General features: G+C 52.9%; 5 protein-coding genes across 5 annotated transcripts; 2 read left to right on the plus strand and 3 right to left on the minus strand.

The window, feature by feature from the left end:
- Positions 1–417: 417 nt before the first annotated feature.
- PG985_007421 (uncharacterized protein) lies at positions 418–1225 on the minus strand (the record flags this gene model as incomplete). Its single annotated transcript, XM_066827189.1, has 2 exons — positions 418–986; positions 1081–1225. The coding sequence occupies 2 exons, from the start codon at positions 1223–1225 to the stop codon at positions 418–420; spliced, it is 714 nt and encodes a 237-aa protein (XP_066684864.1).
- Positions 1226–1745: 520 nt separating this feature from the next.
- On the plus strand, positions 1746–3188 carry PG985_007422 (uncharacterized protein; the record flags this gene model as incomplete). Its single annotated transcript, XM_066827190.1, has 1 exon — positions 1746–3188. The coding sequence occupies one exon, from the start codon at positions 1746–1748 to the stop codon at positions 3186–3188; it is 1443 nt and encodes a 480-aa protein (XP_066684865.1).
- A 7536-nt stretch (positions 3189–10724) lies between these two features.
- Positions 10725–11162, minus strand: PG985_007423 (uncharacterized protein; the record flags this gene model as incomplete). Its single annotated transcript, XM_066827191.1, has 2 exons — positions 10725–10799; positions 10947–11162. The coding sequence occupies 2 exons, from the start codon at positions 11160–11162 to the stop codon at positions 10725–10727; spliced, it is 291 nt and encodes a 96-aa protein (XP_066684866.1).
- Positions 11163–13340: 2178 nt separating this feature from the next.
- Positions 13341–15101, plus strand: PG985_007424 (adenosine deaminase family protein; the record flags this gene model as incomplete). Its single annotated transcript, XM_066827192.1, has 1 exon — positions 13341–15101. One exon carries the CDS (start codon positions 13341–13343, stop codon positions 15099–15101), a length of 1761 nt encoding a protein of 586 aa, XP_066684867.1.
- A 2046-nt stretch (positions 15102–17147) lies between these two features.
- PG985_007425 (isoflavone reductase) lies at positions 17148–18220 on the minus strand (the record flags this gene model as incomplete). The annotated part of the gene is made up of 3 exons (XM_066827193.1): positions 17148–17368; positions 17427–18042; positions 18098–18220. 3 exons carry the CDS (start codon positions 18218–18220, stop codon positions 17148–17150), a joined length of 960 nt encoding a protein of 319 aa, XP_066684868.1.
- Between the last annotated feature and the right edge of the window lie 3759 nt (positions 18221–21979).

Below are 21979 nucleotides of genomic sequence, written 5' to 3' on the forward strand. Positions count from 1 at the left end.
GGGACGCCGGTGGGGTGCAATAGCCGAGAAGATCGGCTCAGTGATTGGACGCGACAAGAGACACTGAGCCAAAATGTCATCCAGACTATCCCAATAAGGAAAACACCTCTTGGGCATGTACATATACAATTCGGAAGGCTGACATACGGCGACCTGCTGGGTTTGGTTATATGGCCATGCAAAGTGAAGCGGCTTCGTTGGTAGCATGCGATTGCTAGGCGAATGTTATGCGAAAGTAACAATCAACAAAAAAGATTTGGTTGGGGGGCTGGACGAAGCGGTAGGCACAATGCACACCCTCCAAGACACTGCATTTGCGGCAGTCTCGCTAGGCAGGCGTGTAGGCAGGAGGACGTAGGTGGTATCTGTTGCCGAAACAACAGTGTCGTTTCGTTATCTCTGTGAAGAAAAGAACCGCTACTCTATTCGCCCCTTGCCACTGCTGTTGGCCGCCGTGTTCGTTGTCGGTCTCGACCGCGGCAGCGAATCAGCATCCAGCAATCCGACAGTCACATCCCGGGAGAAGTCCTGGCCAACCGTCTCCTGCCCTTCAGTGAAGACCAGATCGCCCCTCTTCCCCAGGGCATCCCGCGCAGCTTCCTCAAGCAGGATGCCGAACGCGAGCAGGGCCGTCTCGTCCATGCTCTGCTCGTCAATGCTACTGCTACTGGCGCTGCGGCTCTCAGCAGCAGTGCCGGGGGCCCGTGCCGCCACCCCCAGTGCTGCGTAGAAGTGACTAGCGTAGCCGTGGATCGCCTTAAGCATATCACTGTCCGGAAGCACGTCTCTGCCTCCGCCGGACAGAGCCTCATGTGCGTGATAGACGTCCTTTTCAGCGAAGCGGATGGGCGCCTTGATCCGTCGGAAAAGGACCTCCTCAGGGGCGAGGGTTGGATCGCGAAACCTGCCGGCCTGGTCACGCCGATAAGACGCTGCGGCTTCAGAGTCCGACGCATCTTCTAGCGGCAGAGTCGTCGTGACTCGGCCTGTCGATCCATTCGTTGCAATCGTCAGCAAATTTCCAATAAATAGTGTACGCGTGATAGCTTGGCACTTCGTCCCCGCCCAATGATAACTTACCCGCTACCGCATCATAGACATTTGCGTCTCGCTTACGACGCTTGTGCTTCTTCTCGGTAATTTTCGGGCCTGAGGAGTTCTCCGTCTCGGAGAGAGATGTCGACTGTGCCCTGGAATGGCTTCTCTTGGGATTGGACGAGGCCATCACGATTGAACTGGTTGATTACTGCGAAGATGTGGCTGGTGTCTCAGCCAGGTTCAGGCAGAATATTATGATTCTTTTTGCAGTGCACGCCACAGAGCATAATACGATGCGACGGTATTGCGCAATTTCACGGGAGTACCATATCAAGTATACGGCTTCATTTGTGAAATGATCCCGTCTTCATTCCAAACCTCAACTTGGTCTGCTGCTGAAATGTTGATTATTATTAAAGTTCGCAGACGTTGCTCCCCATGCTGCTCCTGGAATTTGATGCGCATTCAAAAAGAATGTGGGGTCGCTCTTTCCAACATGACTTTGACTTTCAGCCAATGAGGGATGCGCCTGGATCTTAAATAAGCCTCTCGGATATTTGAAGAACGATGCGCCGTCGTAGTCTTTCCCGACTTCACATGTCTCTTCAGTCTCTCACATTCGATTCTGGTTATTCTCTAGCTTTCGGGAGCAGCTGCATTTCACGAGATTGGAAATCCTTGATTGCGTACATCTCACATTCAGATGCATGAATCATCTTCTGTTTGAACGTTCCACTGGGAACATCGGCCCCAATGTATTTGCCCGGCTGCAGACTACACAGTTACTGAATTCATTCCAAGCCGCCCCAGCGATCCGATTTGATGGGGGTGAGCGTGGCACTGTGATTCAAGATGACCAGGCAGGTCCTTCCGCCATCGATGGCGAGAAGAGGGCGATATGGGCACACCAGTCTGGAGTCAACGCTTTAGCCGTCGAGAGATTTGATGGTCGGCTGATGATTTCGGGCGGCTCGGATGCCTCCTTGAAGATTTGGGATCTAGATACATGCGCGAATCCGGCCACCAATGGACACACTTACACTCCCATTACCCGAATACCTCGTGGAGAACAAGGGCATAAGTTCGGTATAACGCATTTGTCATTCTATCCGTTTGACTCGGATGCTTTTCTTTCGGCATCTTTCGACCACACTCTGAAACTCTGGTCCACAGAGACGGCGGCTATCTCGGGCTCCTTCAACTTGGGATCGAAGATCTATACACATGCTATATCGCCCATTGCCGAACATCTGCTTGTCGCCTGCGGGACCCAATACCCCACGGTACGACTAGTGGATCTGCGTTCAGGTTCTAGTGTGCAGTCACTTGTAGGCCACAACGGGGCTGTTCTCGCAACTGCTTGGTCTCCGCGGCACGAACATGCATTGGCTACAGGGAGTGTCGATGGCACCGTCAGGATTTGGGATGTACGCAGGTCCGGTACCTCGATAGGCTTGCTTGACCAAGAGGATAGTCTGGGACTTTACCGCAACGGGTTGCTTGGCTCAGACGGCAAGCTTCGCGCCCGCGTTTCTGCAAAAGCACATTCTGGCCCCGTAAACGGCCTGACATGGACGGATGATGGAAACTATATCATCTCGGCCGCACAAGATCGCCGTATCAGGGTATGGGATGCCGCCACGGGCGCGAACACTCTAGCAAGCTTCGGCCCAAGTATCAAGAACAGCCAACTTGCCTCGGTGACCATGTTTACCTCGCCGGTTGGCCTGACACACCCGACCAAAGAGCTACTGTTTTGGCCCAACGAGACGGAGATCCTTGTCCTAGACCTCCACGACGGTGGGGTTGTCACCAGGCTACGGAATACAGGCCCAGCGATGGCAGGTGTCCGCTCAGGCAGCGGCGCAGAGAGAACCGTCAAGAACAGGGTCACAGCTCTGGCCTGGCGTGGAGCAGGCGGCGGTGGTGAGTCAAGCGGAGTGGTCATGGGCGGCAATAACATGGCTGGGGCTATATTTAGTGCCCATTTGGACGGGCATATCAGAGCTTGGGTTCCGCAACTGGAAGGCCTCGATGAGGAGGCCGAGGCCGACGAAACGGCCAAAACTTCTGAAGAGCGGTCCAAAAAGCGAAAGGCGCTAAATGATGTTTTCCAGAGTTTAATGGGGAAGAAGATCACCTTTTCCTAGCGCTTGGTGGATGCGGTATATACCGTGTAAGCACAGTTGGTAGGGGGCTTGGCTATAGCTATACGACGCCAAAAGAAACGAGGCTGCGCAACACTCGACCCTCAACTTGAGGTCACATGACACCTCGTTGCTGCAAGTTACTTCAACGTCGCACGTCTGCACAATAGTTCGAGACGGCACAGCGCCACGAACGAGTGCAGTTGTCTTGACATGTCTCACTTTGGTGGCCATTAGGTTTGGGGTTCAGGGGAAATAAGCAACATCATGCAGCTGAGACACACAACCTCTTGCACAAATATTTTCCGACGCTAGTCGATGTGTCAAACTCTCTGTCGAGGTCTCAGCGGCAAGTACTTACACATGCAAGAGGATCTCGAGTAGTTTTGTTATACATGCGTCCTGAACGTCACGATGCTTGACTCTGTCTGCCAACGTCGACAACAGAGGGAAACCACAGCAAGTATGTGACAGACCATATTGCCGGGCTTGCCGTGTATTCATACATGAGTAGTACGTATCGTTCCCCAGCCCTCCATCTCCTCTTGACATCTGACTGCTATCGTATGCCAAGTCGTGCCTTGTGGAGAGAAAGAATCTCGATCTGCGACTAACCAGTTCGCAGAAGAACGACACCTTCACCACATGGTGGTGGCCATGAGGCTCAGAAACCTGTACCTATACGACACGGGGTCATAAGGCATGTCTCTGCTGTTGGGAGAGGTGCCCAAAGCGAACACCAAAGCGTTCCTCTCACAAGCTAGTTTACCTAGCTGCCAAGTGCTCATTCCCTGCAGCACATCTTCTGAGAAGCGGGACTGGGGGCGGCAGTAACTCCATCAGCCAGTCAGATACCGTCTCAAGATTCTACGCATACGACACAGCTATTTCATGATCCACAAAACCCACCGTGAAGTTACCTCCGTGTTTAATATAACTGCCTCACGTGGATTGGCTACGCTGGCAGAGGACTTTTCACAAGTTTGATGGTGACCGACTGGCTGATGGGCCAGCAATTCCAATCTCCCCACGCCCTAGGTTCTCGAACTCGCTCAATCTGCAAAACGAAGCCCCAAAGACGTCTTTTGCTTGTCCAAGGCCTGATCGCGTTACACCACCTCTCCACAATCGCTGCCGGGGAAAAAGCAAAAGATATCTCCATATATCGATCATCGAGGTGTATCTATATGGGGGCTAAAACTGAATGCATGACAATGCAATACGGCAGGAGAAGATTGCGTCCTGGACTTACGCCCCTTCAGCCTGCCAGCATCACGATACCTCCATGCGGACAAAGAAAGGTTTTGCGACCACAACGACGAGCTTCCATCAGAACTAGAGCGACGGTAGATCCATTTTTCGGGAATACAATCCGTCGGGATAGACCCAGGCCGTGCCATTACCCAGCCATGATCGAAGGTGTGCGTGGTCACTGTACACGGATTGGTCGTTACCTGTTATCGAGTGACTGCAGTCTCGTCTAGAAAAAGGCAAGCCGAGAGGACGACACCTCATCAATGACTGATAACTACTCAGTTTTTGACAGGAGCGGGAAATCGTCTCAGTGGGAAATACACATCCTTGCGGTTATCCCTCTGCGTCAGATCTGGCACCTTTCGAGATTTGAAGGCTACGTACACAGATCTACCGTGCATATTTACTTACATATCAGGTGTGTGTCCAAGGCTGCTCTTCCAGAAGGAGACAAGGACCAAGGCCAATTGCATGACTTGGCTTACCAATCTTGGTGTGTACATATATCGTGCTATCCATCTGATTGCTTTTTCGAACGCACGTGCTGTCTGAGTGGCAGTCTGGAACCTGGAGAGCCCCGTAGCAGATGACAGTAATTGCTTTTGCCGCGCTGAGTACCGCTGATGAGGTTCAAATGACGATTAAACGGCCGCTAACCAAAACATTTCTCCGCTGACGATTCTATGCAAGGAAAAGCAACCACCGCTGTTCCCACATCCCGGTACGACTTGGGTAAGACAAATTTGCCGCAGAATGCTCCAAACGGCCAAGTCGTCCAATTATAGACGCCCCCAGCTGGGAAACCCGGGTCAGCTCTCTGCGTTGGCGTTAGTTCGGGCGGACTGCCGTGCCAGACTGACCAATGAGATGGCTCCCAAACGCCCGGAGAAACTGGGCTTGACCTATAAGATCCTTGAAAAACCCGGCAAACTGGCTGGACCGATAGTTGGAATCCTATGGACGCCCCTTGTCCAGTTCGGCCTTGCAAGCTAGATCTGCAGCTAATTCAGGCTCCCCTGCTGTCCCGAGATGAACCAACACTACCACCCGCGCCGCATCGGCACCTTAGTTGCTCGTTCTTACGACGACGGCTGACTTCCCCTCGTTCCCATCTTCAGGGTAACTCCGCATGCCACCATGTCCCACTCCCACTCCCCCTCTCCTAGGTATATGCGGCAACAATGCCTTACAACCACGGATAGGTTCGGGATCTACATAGATGCCGCTGTGTAACCCCAATAGCGGCGCCAGCAAGGTCTGCCATCTCGGTGACAGCGTCAGCTTCGGGCACCAAGTAAGATGTTTTTGCTGGCAGCCCGCTCAGAAACACCCCTCCTCCCGCTCCTGCGGCTCCCTGATATGGTAATCGGCCCCGTCTTGGCTCGCCCGCTTCGTCCGTCTGTTCCGTTCGCCCCTGCCAAAGGGTGTTGTGCCCTAACCCACCAAACACGATCACACATTGGCACCTTTCCCTCCCGTCTCGTTAAGGTTATGGTGCCAATGTTTCTATAGTGGCGGTCAATGGTGGTGCTGGGCGTAAAAGACCGACCTCGACTATGCAGATATCGTATGTTAAGCAGTCCTCTTTTTCTTTTCTTTTTTCTTATTCATATGCATATCACCCCCAGATGTAGCTACTTGATGTACACAGCTGGTTATCACCCTGGGGCCCTCTTTCGTTTCAAGTAATCAAATCACTTGACTGGGCGGGCTACCATACAGCCTGCCAACTTTTCCGGCGTTGAGCATCCATAGTGGTTCAAGCTTGACTCTAGCTATTGATTGGGGATAGTCTTGCGAGTATGGTGGTGTATGTGCGCATGTATGTATGTACAGCACATAAGTACATGTGGTCATCATTCGTCATACCTGCGATTCCTGTCGCTGGAGTGGAGTAATTGCTGGAGAATCGCGTCCGGTGGTAGGGTGTAAGCGTCGGCGAAATGTGTCTTGAAGGGGGTGGCTGGGCAGAGAGGGGGGTGCATGTGATTGCATCTTCTTTTTTTGCTTGTTCTGGGTTCCTTTTTTCCTTCCTTTTTGGCAGAAGCAGGCGGCCCTTGGATGGAATGGATTTATTGTATGGTATGTATGTATGCATACAGGCAGAGGTGGATAGTCAGTCAGTCAGAAGGAAGGATGGAAGAGGGGCAAAAGCACGGCCAGGCCAGACGGCTCGGGGGGGTAGCGCTACAGGGTAATAGTTTGCGAAATGCTTGCGCCAAGGCAGAATCAGCCAGCGGCAGCAGCTGACCAGCCAGCCAGCCCAACCAGCGGCGAGACGGTAGAGTGAGTTGCCACTGCCTAAGTTGACCGGCGTGGATTGCTCGCTGGCGCGGATGACTGCCTATGTGCATGAAGGGGTTGAGCTGTGGATAGAATGAGGCATAGAATAGGTGAAGAGGCTCTCGGTTTCTGGTATCGCGATTAAACAGGACTTTGTGTGTGCATTGGTACTCTCAGGAACTTCTTTTGATCATACGGGACCTCCGGGGCAGGTTTGTCGAATAGCCAGCTGAAGAAGTAAGATGTCCGACAGAGACATCCCCTAGCGAATGTCAGTTGGCGAGGGACATTAAGGAAGGACGAGATACATGATCATAACCTAGCTGTAAATCGTGATGGAGGCTACAAAGAGGCCTATGGTGTGCTTCCGGACTATGCCTATCATGAGCGCTCGAGAACAAGACACAGTGGCTACCTTTCGTGATGTTGCCTACGAACTCATGCCCTCTACTGGTTAAGGGAAAGGGGGTCTCGCTGTATGTTAGTCGACTCGCTGGCTGGTTTATGGCATCACCACAGATATATACATAGCCTAACATTGACAGGCCATCGTCTGCCCATGATATTCACTTAGGCTGCCTTGCGACTCCTCGTGTAGCGTTGGGTCATGTCACGGAGTGGTGCGGTTTCTCGCTGCGTTGAAGTCGAAATCATCTCAGAATGATAGCCACATGATACCGTGTTACACTCATGGAATATCCATCGTGAGTTCTTAGACCCCGATAGATAGCCGCCAGGGGGGGATCGTGCCGGTCTTTGCTAGCAAACTCCATTCGTTCTTTCCTGGCACCAAGAAGGTCAGCCATTGGGCAATTGCACGAAACGACAGTTGGAGTAAAGCTCCCAGAGGATTGCCCGCTATCCAACCCTACCGCATACAGGATAACTCCCCCTTTGGGATGCGTGAGAGGTGTTCTGGTAAGATTTGGAGACCTCAAGGTGTAGAACTTGAGCGGAGGTAAGCATGGCTGGCAGGGTCGAGGAAATCCAGGGATACTTGAGAATGATTAGCCATTATTGGTCTCCTACTTTCAAGCCTTCCGGAACTTGTTCACGGCGGATATTAACTGTAGCGTAACTCCTTGCATTTCGCGACGTTTCGAGAGGCTCTATTCCCATTGAGCCTATCTTGGATTGACTGCCTTGTCCAGGATGCTCCAACACGATAACTGGACAAGCGAAGAAGGCAAGCATGCCAATCATTTGCGCCATCTCTCATATTAACCTCTTAGCAAATACATGGAGCTTTTCCGGCTTCACGAGCCAGTTGTTCCAGTCGTTGCTGTCTGGCATACACCAGGTGAAAGGACGTCGTTGGAGTAGCCATGACGACCTCTGCCAGTATGGCGACCTTCGTGAAAGCGGAAGCGACGCGTCAGCCACATAGTCGTTTCTAGCAGTAGTATATTTCGCCGTGGGCAGCCTGGGACGTCATCACCATAGCTATTGCTCGGCGGCACACGGGCGGCGACTCTGCGTGCTATGCTTGGACCGCCGCGTTAATCGATGATCTATCCCTTCTAGCTTTATCGTGCAAATAGAGCCTTGTGTGATCTTCTATGCTTGCTCGAGATAATGCGCGGGCGGTTCATCAAGCCTGCTAATGTGTTAAAGCAGAGTTGCCGGATAACGTCATTGAGAAGGGATGTTCAGCTACTCATGCTTACATAGGTGTTTATATGTTCATGACTCAACCAAAGATAAACAAACTGAACGGAACGTATCTTTCATATGAGTTTGGGCTCTCCACGACCAGCCTCGACGAAAATTTGAGTGTCGAGGAAAAGAAAAGGAGTTGGCGTGATGCATCTTGTACGGCGGGTGACTCTGATGTTCAGTGGAACACAATGGACTGGATCTTCGCATTAAAGAATAAACACGAGCAGTCTGAGGCTACAGCCATTAGTGCTCTGAAGTAACGGGCAATGCTCGGAGATGAGGCGGACTTGAGGTTGAGAAATGTCCGTAGAGAGGATTAGAGGTCGACAAAGGTCAGATCAGACCTCTCTCCACGTAGACTCATTTGCCTACGATCTACTTGCTTATGATCGGGGTACGTGAAGTACTCACAGACAACTAACTAGAGATCGCTTCTTTCGGTATATTTCTCTCAGTCATCAGGTTATTTCGATTGCAACCCCTGAAGACTTCCCACGATGCCTTGTAACCGTAGGAACTAACTGTGTCCCCCAGGCCCTCTGCCTTGAAATGGCAAGGAGTGTAGATTCCATTCAATAGACCATGTATACCTTACCCAAGATCATGATTGCTACTTGTTATACTACAGATTGTACGGACTAATCAAAAGCCTGGTGTCCATCTCTAGAGGGACCTAATTCCCAATTATTTCCATGTATACATATCAGCTTGGAAGACACTTCAATTAAGCTCCTTCCAGCTATTCAAACATGGTATATAATCCGAACCGTCCTTCACGAAGTCTATATATCCCTGGCAAGTCTCGATGTGACGAATCGCCAGACCAGGGGTCACGAGCTGGCAGATATTGAGCTCCAAAGCTTGCTGCTCTCTTCCCACTACCTACTGGCCTCACTTGTCAAGAAGGCAAGAGTCAAAGAAACAAACTCCGTCTCTGGCTATGAAAAATTTCCTCGCCACCGATCATCGGCCCCACGATAGAAGTACGTGAAGTTCCACTGAGGAGGATGAGGCATTGGTTGCTCTACTGGCACCACCCACTATCGTGTATAAAATGAGCCACATGCCCAGTCGATATACCTCTATCACCCAGTATCTTTCAGGATACATCCTTCTCTTGAGACTGACGATTCGTTTCAACCAAAGCGTGCTTCGTTACGTATGATGCCTGAGCCCATGATCTGGAATGGGTACTCTGTACGAATTGTATTGACGATTTCGTTATTCCAGTTGGAGCATCAACTCCCCACCAGTAATGTAGTTCGTCATGCCCAGTGTTCCAGTACAGACAGTCTCATGTACCGATATGCTATTCGTATACTAAACTTGTGGCGCTTGATTGCCCTTCGTATCTCCCAGTATGCAGACTGCTCATCAGCGTATCTCCCTCCTGCACAGCGGTGCGCCTCCCATAATGCCCCATCTGTTGTCAGCCGAAGGGTTTCATCTGCCTTACCCCGTAGATGTATCACATAGCTTACATTCACAAGTGGTAAGTGAGTCAATGGCAGCCTCCTATAATTTCCAAAGCATGCTGACGTGATGGTCAACTCGACGGACCAGCGGAGTCCATTCCGACTTTCAATTTGGGGGGAAGAGAGAGTTGACCTCACCTCTCCCTCTGCGGTGCTAGCGATGGGCATTTGGGCTTATTTCCGAACTGCAGTCGATATAAGAGTGATTGATATTACTCCTCGAGTTGGTCGGCCGGCCGGCTGAATGGCCGCATGAGCTTGTTCAAATAGGCGACCCAACCGAATAAGGCGGCCACTGGATGGGGGCCTTGCCTGGCAGTTCAGCTCCCATGCATGCGCGCTTAGGGCTAAGTCGTTTCCTTACTGGTTGCACATATGCCTTCTTGTGTGACGTCGGATGGAGTCGCTGCTTGGTTGCATGGTTTCGTGCAGCAGCAGCAGCGGCGGCAGCGGCAGCGGCAGCGGCAGCGGCAGCAAGAAGGGGGTTTATCCCCATCCTCCAACTTTCACCATCCAACAGGAAAGCCGATAGCCCCCATAATGCGCCGCGGAGTCATTTCTCAGCCCTACCACGACGCTGTGCGACCCAAAAATACATATCTATCTTATGGGCGATTTGAACCACCCCACGGGTAAGCAGTGTCTGCAGGAGTCACCCGCATCAGCTAGAATGCGACGCGTGAAGAAAGACACCACGACCAGTATACATTTGAACAGGGACCGGGATACTTGTGAGGTACAGACGTCTATTTGAGCAATCTCCGACCAGTCCCATCTGCATCTTACCTACTCCAAAGGCGGCCTCCTCGCAAGTAACCGGCTATCTACCTCCCACCATCTTGATCATATCTTCTTTACTCAACCATCATCAACCCATCGACCCATCCAACATGCGTGCTGCCCTCGCCTGGAGTTGCCCTTGGGAGCAGCCAGAGTAAGAAATCTGTTATTATTAGACTGAGAAACCAAACAACCACCAAGTTAAGTGACCGTCCGAACTCATTACCCTTTTGCATTCCTCTCTTTGCCCCCCTTTGCCCAAGTCCGCAGACAGCAACAGTCCGAAGCATGCCGAGGCGAAAGAGCTTACGACATCTTCTCCAGCCGCGTCGTAGGTAGTCGCACCTCCCTCGATGATGACCTCGCCCAGCCAAGCAGCGCGATTGACGCAAAAATACTCCGACCTCGGCTGAAGATCCGGCTTCAGGTCGCGGCTATCGCCATTGCCATTATCAGCACCACCCCTGTCGAGCAGGCCCATCCCGACCACCACGTGATCCGGGCTGCCCTGGCGCAGCCCCGTCATGCGACTTCCACAGATGGCGCAAAAGGAGAGAGAGAGCGCAGCATCACGGCGCCCGAGGCGGACGACTGGGTCGTCGTCCTCAAACGTCCTGAGGACGGACGATGGGTCGTTTCGTCTCCTTTCGGAAATGGGATCTGGACTTTGCTGTTGTTTCGAGATGGATGGATGGGTTGCGGTAGATTAGTCAAATCGGATAGGGGTCCTTGGGGTCCTTGCGCGCGGCTAAAATGTACATTGCATTATGTATTATACAGCTTTGTAAGCCACATTGCTGGCCAAGATGACGCCGGTCGTCTTCTGGCAGGGCAGGCGCTGGCTGCAGTGGCACACGTATGCCGAGACGGACGTGCCGGTGATGTTCGAGCTGGATGGCCCCGCAAAAAGCACGAGGCCGTTCTGTGGTTGTGGTTGTGGTCGTTGGACATGGTGTAGTGGGTGTTGGGTTGGGTGGGTGTTGCGGTGATACTGGATTTAAGATTAGGTATTCCGCCACCACCCTGGCCCTTTTCATGTTTAACGAAACAAAACGAAACAGCGAGAGCCACGCTTAAGGGGTCCCCCTCCCTGACTTAATGACTGACGTTGACATTGGTCAGGTCACATCATTTGCTCTCTCTGTCTCTCATTGACATATTTGATCGACTTACATATATAAGGAATCTTGAGACTGCCGCGCTTCCCCGCACACCTGTCAGTTAGTCTGATAGGAAATTACATGACAGGAAAAACGGGGGTTCGTTCTTGGTTACACGGCAGGATCCAACATGGCATGGCAAGAGATTGCCACGACCGGCGTGATCCGAATGGGCGAAACATGCTTCAGAGTAAGGCAGCGTTGGCTACTTTCCACTCTGCCGGGTCTGCCGTTTACTGTCTTCTTTGTTTCGGTGTCGCAGGTGTCGCAAAACGTGAGGTACTCAACTGGTGATCACGCATCCTTCCCTGAAGGTAATATAAAGACATGCGCATATCAGGCCGTATCTTTCTACAGCACCTGATACTGATGCTGATGACGCAGCACCCTGTGTTGGGTTATCAAAGTTTGATTTTCAAGGCAGGGTGCAAATCGACTTCGTCCTGCGGCTTCCTTGGATTTCGTGCCCTTAAAGTTTGAGTATATAGAATGTTGAAGATCTTGGAGGTAAACGTGCCGTAGGCCAGGCAGGTCGTACTTCAATGAATGAGGCTCGTGGGCGCCATGTCTAAGTCTTACGGGCTTAGCCATGAGCTACCTGTAGAAGAAGGCAGGCTCCCATTGGTCAGGCAACAACGAAACAAGAAGCTGAACGATAGCACAGCAGCGTAGCCGCCGTTGTCCGCCGGTTTCTGTAAGTGCCGGCTGACAATGACAGAAATGAGTCACGGCATGAAACTAAGTGTCAGCAGGTGACAGCAATTGCCTACAATCAGCGACAAGATAAGTAGTCAACGTCGCGGGTTTCTCAACACGATCGGGATTGACCGAGTTCCAGGGTCTTGGATGTGAAGGCAAAGGCAAGAAAAAATAGAGAGAGAAAAAGTGCCTGATGGATACGGTAGAGTAGCAATTGATGTGACTGCGACCCAAGGAAGAGGGCTGCTTCTGCATGCTGTAGCCTGTAGGCAACCTCCGTCCGCTAGCGGCGGCAAGCACCAGCAAGCATCAGCAAGCATCATGCACTGTTTCGAGGGGTCCCGACAAGGGATTTTAGTGGGCTTGGGACGAAAGCGGGGCTCCGTCATCAATCCGATATTGTTACACTTTGCCTGGAATCGTCCCGCTAAGTAACTTGAGACGGACAACGCATTAGTTTTATATTGCCTATAGGGATGAAAATAAAGAGAAGCTGAGGGCGTCTATATGCGATTCCCTATCTAGAGCCGACAGCTTATAAGCCAGTGCCAGCCACCCTGACCAGTCTGTTTTTTCTGCCAATTAAGATAAAGGGAGATTGCCAAGAGATTATAAATAGCTGCAACTGGTTAGTGTCAGGAGAACGACAGACACAGACACCAGAACGGGCGCATCGGCAAAATTGTCACAGTCACACCCAACGATCATCATCATCATCGCGGCGGCGCCCTTCCTCTCTCTGTCGCGCTCTCTCTCTCCTTCACACTCTCACTTACCACTTTTCACGCCCAGGACTCCGCATACAAGCGGTCACACACACAACAAACACACACACACGCAGCAAGATGCCATTCACAGACCAGGAGTGGGAAGAGATATCCCAGGAAGTCCCCAGCCCGGGCGATGACTTCATCCAGCAATACCTCGGGGGTCGCGAGAAGCTGGTCGCGCAGGAGGCGACCTCGCGCAGCGACGCCTCGTTCCGGCAGTCGCTGAGCCCGCTGGCCCGGCGCGCCTGCGCCGTCGTCGAGCGCATCCGCCAGCAGGAGGCCAGGACCATCTGGACGCCGCAGCTCGAGGACGAGCTGGCCCGGACCAAGGAGAGCGAGAACATCACGGTGCACCCGGGCATGATGTTCTCCCTCTCCAAGGACCGCATGGAGCAGACCAAGCTGTGGCAGATTGTGCGGCGCATGCCCAAGGGCTCGCTGCTGCACGCCCACATCGACGCCATGGTCGACTTCAAGTTCCTGCTCGACGCCCTCATGCGCGAGCCGGGGATGCACATCTCGGCCGACGCGCCCCTGACCTCGCCCAAGGCCCTCGAGAACGCCACCCTGCTCTTCCGCTTCTTCAAGCAGGAGCGCACCCAGGACAGCCTCTGGAGCCCGGACTACGCCCCCGGCACCTTCGTCCGCATCACCCAGGCCGCCGACGCCTACCCCGACGGCGGCCGCGACGGCTTCCTCGCCTGGATGCACAGCCGCTGCACCCTGTCGCGGACCGACGCCGTGGCGCAGCACCACGGCGTCGACGAGATCTGGACCAAGTTCTACAAGTGCTTCCGCGTCGTCAACTCCTTCCTGCACCACGAGAACATCTACCGCCAGTTCCTGCGGCGGCTCATGCGCCTGCTCAAGGACGACGGCATCATGTACGCCGAGCTGCGCTTCGCCTGGGGGCTCGACTACTACCAGCAGGGCAAGGAGGCGCCCGACACCGACTACGTGCACATGATGGACGTGCTGGACGAGGAGGTCAAGAAGTTCCAGGAGACGCCCGAGGGGAAAGGGTTCTGGGGGTTCCGCATCATCTGGTGCTGCGTCCGCTGGCTGCCGACGCGCGACATTGTGCACAACATGGACCAGTGCATCACGACCAAGATCACGCACCCGCACCTCATCGCCGGCTACGACCTGGTCGGGCAGGAGGACGGCGGCCGCCCGCTGCGCGACCTGCTGCCCGAGCTCTTCTGGTTCCGCAAGCAGTGCGCCGAGGAGGGCGTCAACATCCCCTTCTTCTTCCACGCGGGCGAGTGCCTCGGGTCCGGCAGCGAGACGGACCACAACCTGTACGACGCGGTGCTGCTGGGGACGCGGCGCATCGGCCACGGTTTTAGTCTGTACAAGCACCCGCTCCTCATCGACCTCGTCAAGGAGAAGCGCATCCTCATCGAGAGCTGCCCCATCAGCAACGAGGTCCTCCGCCTCTGCGGCTCCGTCATGAGCCACCCGCTGCCGGCCCTGCTCGCGCGCGGCGTGCCCTGCTGCCTGTGCAACGACGACCCGGCCATGCTGGGCCAGGACACGGCGGGCTGCACCCACGATTTCTGGCAGGCGCTGCAGGGGTGGGAGAACCTCGGCCTGGCCGGGCTGGGGTCCCTGGCCGAGAACAGCATCCGCTGGTCCGCCTTCGAGGACCAGACGGCCGACGAGTGGACCCGCGACGTCCGCGAGGCCTCGGTCGGGTCCGGGCTCAAGGCCCGGCGGCTGCGCGAGTGGGCCGTCGACTGGGAGAAGTTCTGCCTCTGGGTCGTGGACGAGTTCGGCACCGACGAGGACGGAGTCGCTGAGAACGGAGATAAGACGGCGCCTGCTGCTGCATAGGAAAAAAGATCAAAGGGAAAGGGGAAAGATATGTGCAGGACGGTTTGCGGGAGGAATTACGGTGGTCAGACACGCCAGGGACGAAATTTCTTCGGTCTACAGATTCAAGAGATCGTATGGGTCCGTCTTTCTTTTCTTCCTCTCGTCTCGCTCGGAGGGGAGAAAGAAGGGTGGAGAACACGGTTGCTTTCTTCTTTTTGGGAGGAGGTCAGCCGGGCATATAATCCGAATCATCCACCGTAATAAGGGGTCTTTTTATTTTTTATCTGTTATTTTCACAGGTTGTGGTGGGCGCATATGCATCAGGTCGAACAGCAGCAGCATTTCAACAACAGGAACTGCTCCGGGTTTTTCGGGGCAAGGGGGGGGGGGGGGACACATTTTTGTACATGGAAGGCATATAGAGCGAGAAAAAAAGAATGTTAAATGCACGCAAAGAACAAGAGCAAGAGAAAGATCAAGAGCAAGAAACGGGAAACATAGCACAGAAGGAGTAAGGAGCGGTTGGGAGGGAGGGGAGGGGGTGGCGTTATTATCATTTTTGTTGTTTTTGTTTTGAGATTTTTGTTGAACATTTTCACCCCCATTGCATTGGTTGCATTTCATGTCAAATCTTCAATATTCAACACACTATTAGACTAGATAGTAGTAGTAATAGTAGAGTAGAAGAAGAATAACTGCGAGCGATATTCCAAAAACCATTGCATCGATGCGGGTAGAAAGAGAGGTCTTCCCCTTGGCCTGCCAGGCAGCAACCTCCTTCTGCAGTAGTGGTAGTATTAGTATCTGCGACCTGTGCTCCCTCATGCTCCTCGCTATTCATGTCCATGTGAATAGGCAGAAAGGCCATCGAAAAGGTCGTGAAACTTCGGAAAGAGGGGAACAGAAGCAGAGAGTAGACGCAGTATAATGCAAGATTGTAGCCACAGAGTCATTTCAGCTGCAGCAGTAGGTAGGGCTGGCTGTGTTTCGATGTGTGACGGTAGGGCGTATTGGAGGGTAAGTAGGCATCTAGCTGGAGAGAGCGCGTGCGACGAGCAGCTTCGTATTCCCGTCCATTGGTGAGGCTCTCTCTTTCTGGACTTACCGTTTCATCAGACATAGGGACTGGATGTAGGGTAGGGTAGGGATCGATACGCTGACAAGGGTCAGATCCGGATCCGGCATAGGTAGTATGGAGAAAGCAAGGGAATTTCAATTCGGGGGTCGCGACGACGCCAGGCCCAGCGAGTGACCCTACGTGCATACATAAATGCGCCAACAGGAGACCCGATAATGCAAAGTGGAATTACTTACAGCAATACTTGGGGATTTACATCCAATACCCTTCGCTGTTTTCGGTGTGGCGAGAGAGCCAAGAGATCCAAAGCCAGGCAAGCGACGGTCGAGATGAGAAGAGAGAGTGGGTCAGGGTCATAGGGCTACATCACCTGCAGTAGCGAAATGCAGCAATGCGGGTTACAGCGTGGGGGGAAACGGGAAATCCAATACCACTCAGGAGCCATTGGTGGATTCGGGCTCGTACGAGGCAAGCCCATCTGCCATTCGAGAAGGCCTCTGCTCCAGGTCTGGCTAGGTAGACATGGTAGCCTGCTCAATACCAAGTACCTCATATATGCAAAGCAATCATAGCCTACAACTGAATGTGAATTGACCTTGGTTGGTGAATACTTGCTCAGTTCGTATATGCGAGAAAGTAACTATCTAGTACTGGGTCTGTGACACATGAAAGGTAAAGTACAGGAGAAGATGGCAACGATTGCCCGCGACTGCGATTGCTCGCCCTCTCAAGGTGTTCTGGAAAGGAAACCGTGGTGATTGATATCGCAGTTTCCGTTTTGAAACAGTCCGGCTTGAATCCCCAGGAAAACGGCAGTTCCCGCATTGTCCACCGCTATATCTGATCTCGTGAATGTGCACATGAAGTCGCCTGGACGTCAAGGACGTTTGGTCAAGGAGAATTCTGGGAGATAGGGAGGGAAATAGACACGTCTGTAGAGAAAAGTGAATGTCCAAGCTAGGAGGGAGGTAGAACTGCAACCAGACTCAAAATCCAGGCCCCCAAATTTCCTGAAGCCAAGTGCGAAGACCAACAGGCTGGATCGGAACCAACTCGTTGAGGTTCGGGTCGCTGAAGTGGAATCGGCCGTTGGCGGTCTGGACGAGCTGCTGCATGTGGTACCAGTGTGTCCAGTCTTGGTGGTCCTCGTAGTGCTGGAGCCATGATAGGATTTCGTTGTAAGGCCTGGTGATTTTATTGAACGTGACTTTTCTCTGGTCAGTAAAAGAAACACGGTAGTGACCGGAAATGCAAATATAGCGTACCTCCTCGAACCTCCTCGCAGACCTCAACGAGATGCTTTGTTGACAGAGAGGCACCGCGCATCTTGAACTCTCGGGGCCAGCTGTCGAGGCCAAGCTCAACGGCCGCAGCGACGAATCTGGCTACATCATAGACCGAGGTCATGGTAATGTGGACCGAACGCCCTTGGGCATTGACTTCGGGTATCTCGGCGGTCCCATTGCGGAGGTTGACCAAATAGTCACCTTCGTTCTGTACATTGGAGCTAAAGCCCATGTTGTAGGCGGCAAGGCCTCCGGGTGCTAGCCTTTCGTAGAAGAGACCGCAGGAGAACACGGTGAACTTCATCGGGTGCGATCTTGATGTCGACCAACGGCGAAGAAAATCCAGGGCTGCCGTGCAGCCCCGGTCCAAGGGATCAACGTCACCAGGCCGGTGGCTCAGGGCACCTTCGAATTCAGAGGGGACAAAGCAGCGTACTCGGGCTCGTCTGGCGGCATCTATAAGGTTGACTTGTGGTGTGCCGCTGATTGTCGAGATCACGAGGTCGACGCCTTGAAGGATGAATCGGAGGTTGTCCATGTTGTCATAGTCGACAACGGCAACTTGGCAGTCGAATTCGTCAAATTCGGGATGCTCCTGTATGGATGATCTGTTAGGTAGAAAGGAGTCAAACGTGGTGTCAGGGGCTTACTTGAGTAGAGAGCACGATAAGGGCATGGGCACTTTCGGACAGCTCGCGGACGAGGATGTTGGCAAAGCCGCCGCCTCCGGCAATAGCGATCCGCATCATGGCTGTTGCTGCTCTTCCCGTCATGTTGAGAGGAAGCTCAGCGATCCAGAGGCTTTATAGCTTTGCGAATTCTCTGGGAATCAGATTCAACGTTACCACAGGTAGTTGCAATGACGAGCAATCTAGCCCACAAGCCACCGAGTCTCGCCGATCTGATACACCAATGAAGCCGGTGAGCGTACCGCCTTGACGAGTCAACTTCTGTTATTACTCTGAGTGGTTGTCGGAATCGGCCGCGCGCGATGGTGAAGCTATTGAAACGATCACGCACCGGTACGTAGGAGATGCTTACGCACTAGTATAGGCAAATGCACAGATGCCTCAAAAGGAGATGGAAGCGAGATTCTCCAAGATAAAATACTGGGAAGTAACGCCGCAAGCGTGGATGTGGGTGACACCCCTGGTGCATGTAAGGTACTTGGTATAAAGTTGTGGCTTCGGAAATCGACTCGACGGGTAGGTAATCCTTAACGGGACTATTCTCTGGGCCACTCTGAGTCAAGGCTGGCACGAGCTTGCCATCACTCTTCCCTTGAAGCCACCCGAGACCCCTTCGGCACTTCACCACGTATCTATACCCGTAAGCAAACATCACCTTCGCAGGGACTTTCTGTTTCCCTTTCGAGAACCATCCCTCCTGGCCCTGAGTGGCTATCGTATCTTGAACCCGATACTGAAGTCAGTCGGTATTGAGTTCGTGACCTGTTCTGCCTGGAAGCTCTGTCGAGTCTGCATCAAGCATGTGGTACAGTGACATAGGTCGGCCGAGCCCGAACGAGCAATGAGTAATAAGTAATGAATTAAGCAACCCCCCATGTGGATTGATAGTCACAGTACCCACCGGTATACATACACCTCACCCATGTTTGAGTCCCAGGCACAGCCGTTTGTCTCAGATATGGTGTGGGTGAATACTTGATCACGGTTGACACCCCGGCCGCAGACGCAAGCCAGTCTGATACGCTGGCTGAGATTACCAAGCGGCATGATGGGCCAAGAAATATCACATTATCGTCAAGATCCAGGTCCATGGCGACGGTGCAAGCTAATGCCCGACTTGCATGTGAAGGCAATGGCACCTCAGGGACATACCGAGATACTTGTCGAATACAAGCCAGACCAAAGACGACGGAACGATCAAAGGCCGTCCAGATGGACCACCGTAGAAGTGCCTAGCTTTGGCCATTTCGGTGTCCGCCCGTTGGCGTCAACCCTCGCATGAAGGTGCGTCAGCACGTTCCAGATGTACATTTAGGTAGGCTCACAGTCCCTTCTCAGTGCCACCGTAATCTCTCACCGAATAGAACCAGGCTCCGAAACGAGCATAGCACCGTTGGGAGCCAGCCAGTAATAGTCCCGTGGTACATATTTGGGATAATTAGGCCGGCAAGGGTCGACAGGAAATAGAGTGCAACGGTCTTGTGGGAAGACTAGGCTGGAGTTGCAGAGCATTCCCGGACGGGCCAGGAGAGAGAATTGGTACCGACTTCCTATTGGCGAGAAAACGGGCTCGTCGTGCATGACGGAAATAGGCTGCATTCTGGATTTTCAGCCAGTAGCAGATGGGGGTGACAAAAAGATTAGGATTTCCTTTGTCCGGGCAACGTTTGGAGTTATGTTGAAGATGCTATCAAGCCAGGTGGGGGCGAAATTTGTTGGAGTGAGCATGCCTACATGCAGGTAGGCAGATATGTATGTATGTAGGTAGTGACCTGACAGCAAAACGCGCGGGTTGGAGGAAAGACAGTGAAGGGGGAAAGTGCGATGTACTGGACACCACAGGTGACCCCGTCTATTCCCCACAGACTAGACCACTTGCCCTGCCCAGACTCGACTCTTGCCACGATGGAGTGTATAGGCTGTCGATGTATGTCTGACAGGGCCATGTGTACCTGGATCTCTGATATACTTCATCACTTAGATGATGTACATTTGTCACAATTATATGATTAACTGAGTAGGCCCAAAGGGCTGTGCCATCGTGGAAACCCCATTGATATGCGGTCACTGCGGGGTGCCCAAGACAGGTGACTGCTATCGTGCATAACATAGCATCAAGCGTTCTCCTATTCGACCAAAACCGCATAAGAGGAGAGGCATTGCTCTTAAGTTACTTCCTGCTAAAATGTGTGAGACCCAAAGAAATCTAAAACTTTTGTATAGTGCCCATACTGAGTCACTCACCTATAGACAACCACATGACATGCTTCAGCAGTAGTAGGCATTGCGAGTTTGGTTCGCCTCCTCTCAACTCGACACGAAGCCGCAAAGCTTACGTCAAATCTCACTGTCCAACGTTAGATTGGCACTCGGCCGAAGAACTGGTCAATACAACATCGACAGTGTCTGCAGTCCACAATGCCCTAGTCAATCCCGTCCGGTCTGGGTTGTTACACGGAGATGACCAGTTGGGTGTAACTACCAGTTCGACGTCGAGGGCCAATCGCTGTGACGACTGTGTGCGTGCCCATTTCAGGTGTAGCAAAACTGGGGGTGGTAGGGCGCGTATTATGAATCAAGCCCGAGTGAGTTACGGGGGAGATCTGCTGTTGGTGATGGGGGATGGGGGACTTCGGGCAGAGCGAAAGATGAAACCATGAAACCCCATCGCGCGGCCGCGTATCTGACCATCCATCTTCAAACCGCCCCCAAACTGAACAGCCACTAACGAGCCTCATCTCAATCGTGGCTGGAGGTCTTCAATCTTGGTTACACAGCGCGGCCCTATCATACCGGCCGCTGGGGCGGAGACCATGTCAAGACTCCCGTCAAGGGGTGTGGCAGGTGAGCTGAGAGCTACCATGTTACTGTGCCTACCGGGGTTTCCAGGCCTGCTTGCCGGCTCCCGGGATCTCCAATGGGAAGTAGTTACTAGATGCGGAAGGTTACAACTCGAGAGCAAGGGGTGGAAGGACGGGTGAGCGTGGGCTCGAACGGGAACTGTCAGTGCTGGATTTTGATATTTGAAAAAAATTGACGTCCCTTGGACGTCATGCTTTGCGCTCACGTAAGACAATTGGTCCCCGTAGTCCGCACCGGGCGGATGTGTTCATATCCCATCTCCTGAACAGCAGCCAAAGAACGGAGGACAGCAAGCCCAGGATCCTTCATGAGCCTAGGACAAGCAGAAATAAAGGAGATGGAATGTCACATGCGCCTCATGGTTATTACTGATGATATGAATCTCTTATGTGTTGTTTTCCCGAGGCTCTTGAGCGTAGTACGCCGTATATCCTCAGCCGCTTCGAGGACACCGCGACGGGAACTCCCATCCTGGCATGTCTCTAAACTCCCGTCCTTGTCCGACCACATTCCCTGCTAGTATGACCGATACTAGAGGAAAAGCAGCAACGTACTTTTGACTGCCAGCACAGAATAAGACCGGCCGCACATTGACATTTGGGACGGTACAGAGACCAAAGATTTGAGCGAAATACGATAATCGCCAGTGGCATATGAAAGTTGGGGGCACGCTGGCCAGGAACTTACCCCCCGGAGGCGGACTTCCACCGCCGCTGGGACAAGCGCAATTCGCAAGATTAATAATTGACCCTCACTGTGGATGCCCATGGGAAACCGGACTACAAGGGTAAAGTGAAAAAAGTTGGAGCTTGTTGAGCCTCCAATGGCCCAAAACTGTTTCTGTCGCGCTTCCCATTAGGTAAGGTTCTGGTAAGGATAAGGACTAACTAAGGCGTGATAATAGTGCGGGGTATTGGGCTCACTAATAGCTTAACTGCACCGTTGCTGTCGCACAATGGGAGGTGGGATGGTGGGGTTCCA

The sequence above is a fragment of the Apiospora marii genome, assembly GCF_038362585.1.
Source record: "Apiospora marii strain CBS 49790 chromosome Unknown utg000004l_segment0_segment1, whole genome shotgun sequence".
In the NCBI taxonomy this organism is placed as follows: domain Eukaryota; kingdom Fungi; phylum Ascomycota; class Sordariomycetes; order Amphisphaeriales; family Apiosporaceae; genus Apiospora; species Apiospora marii.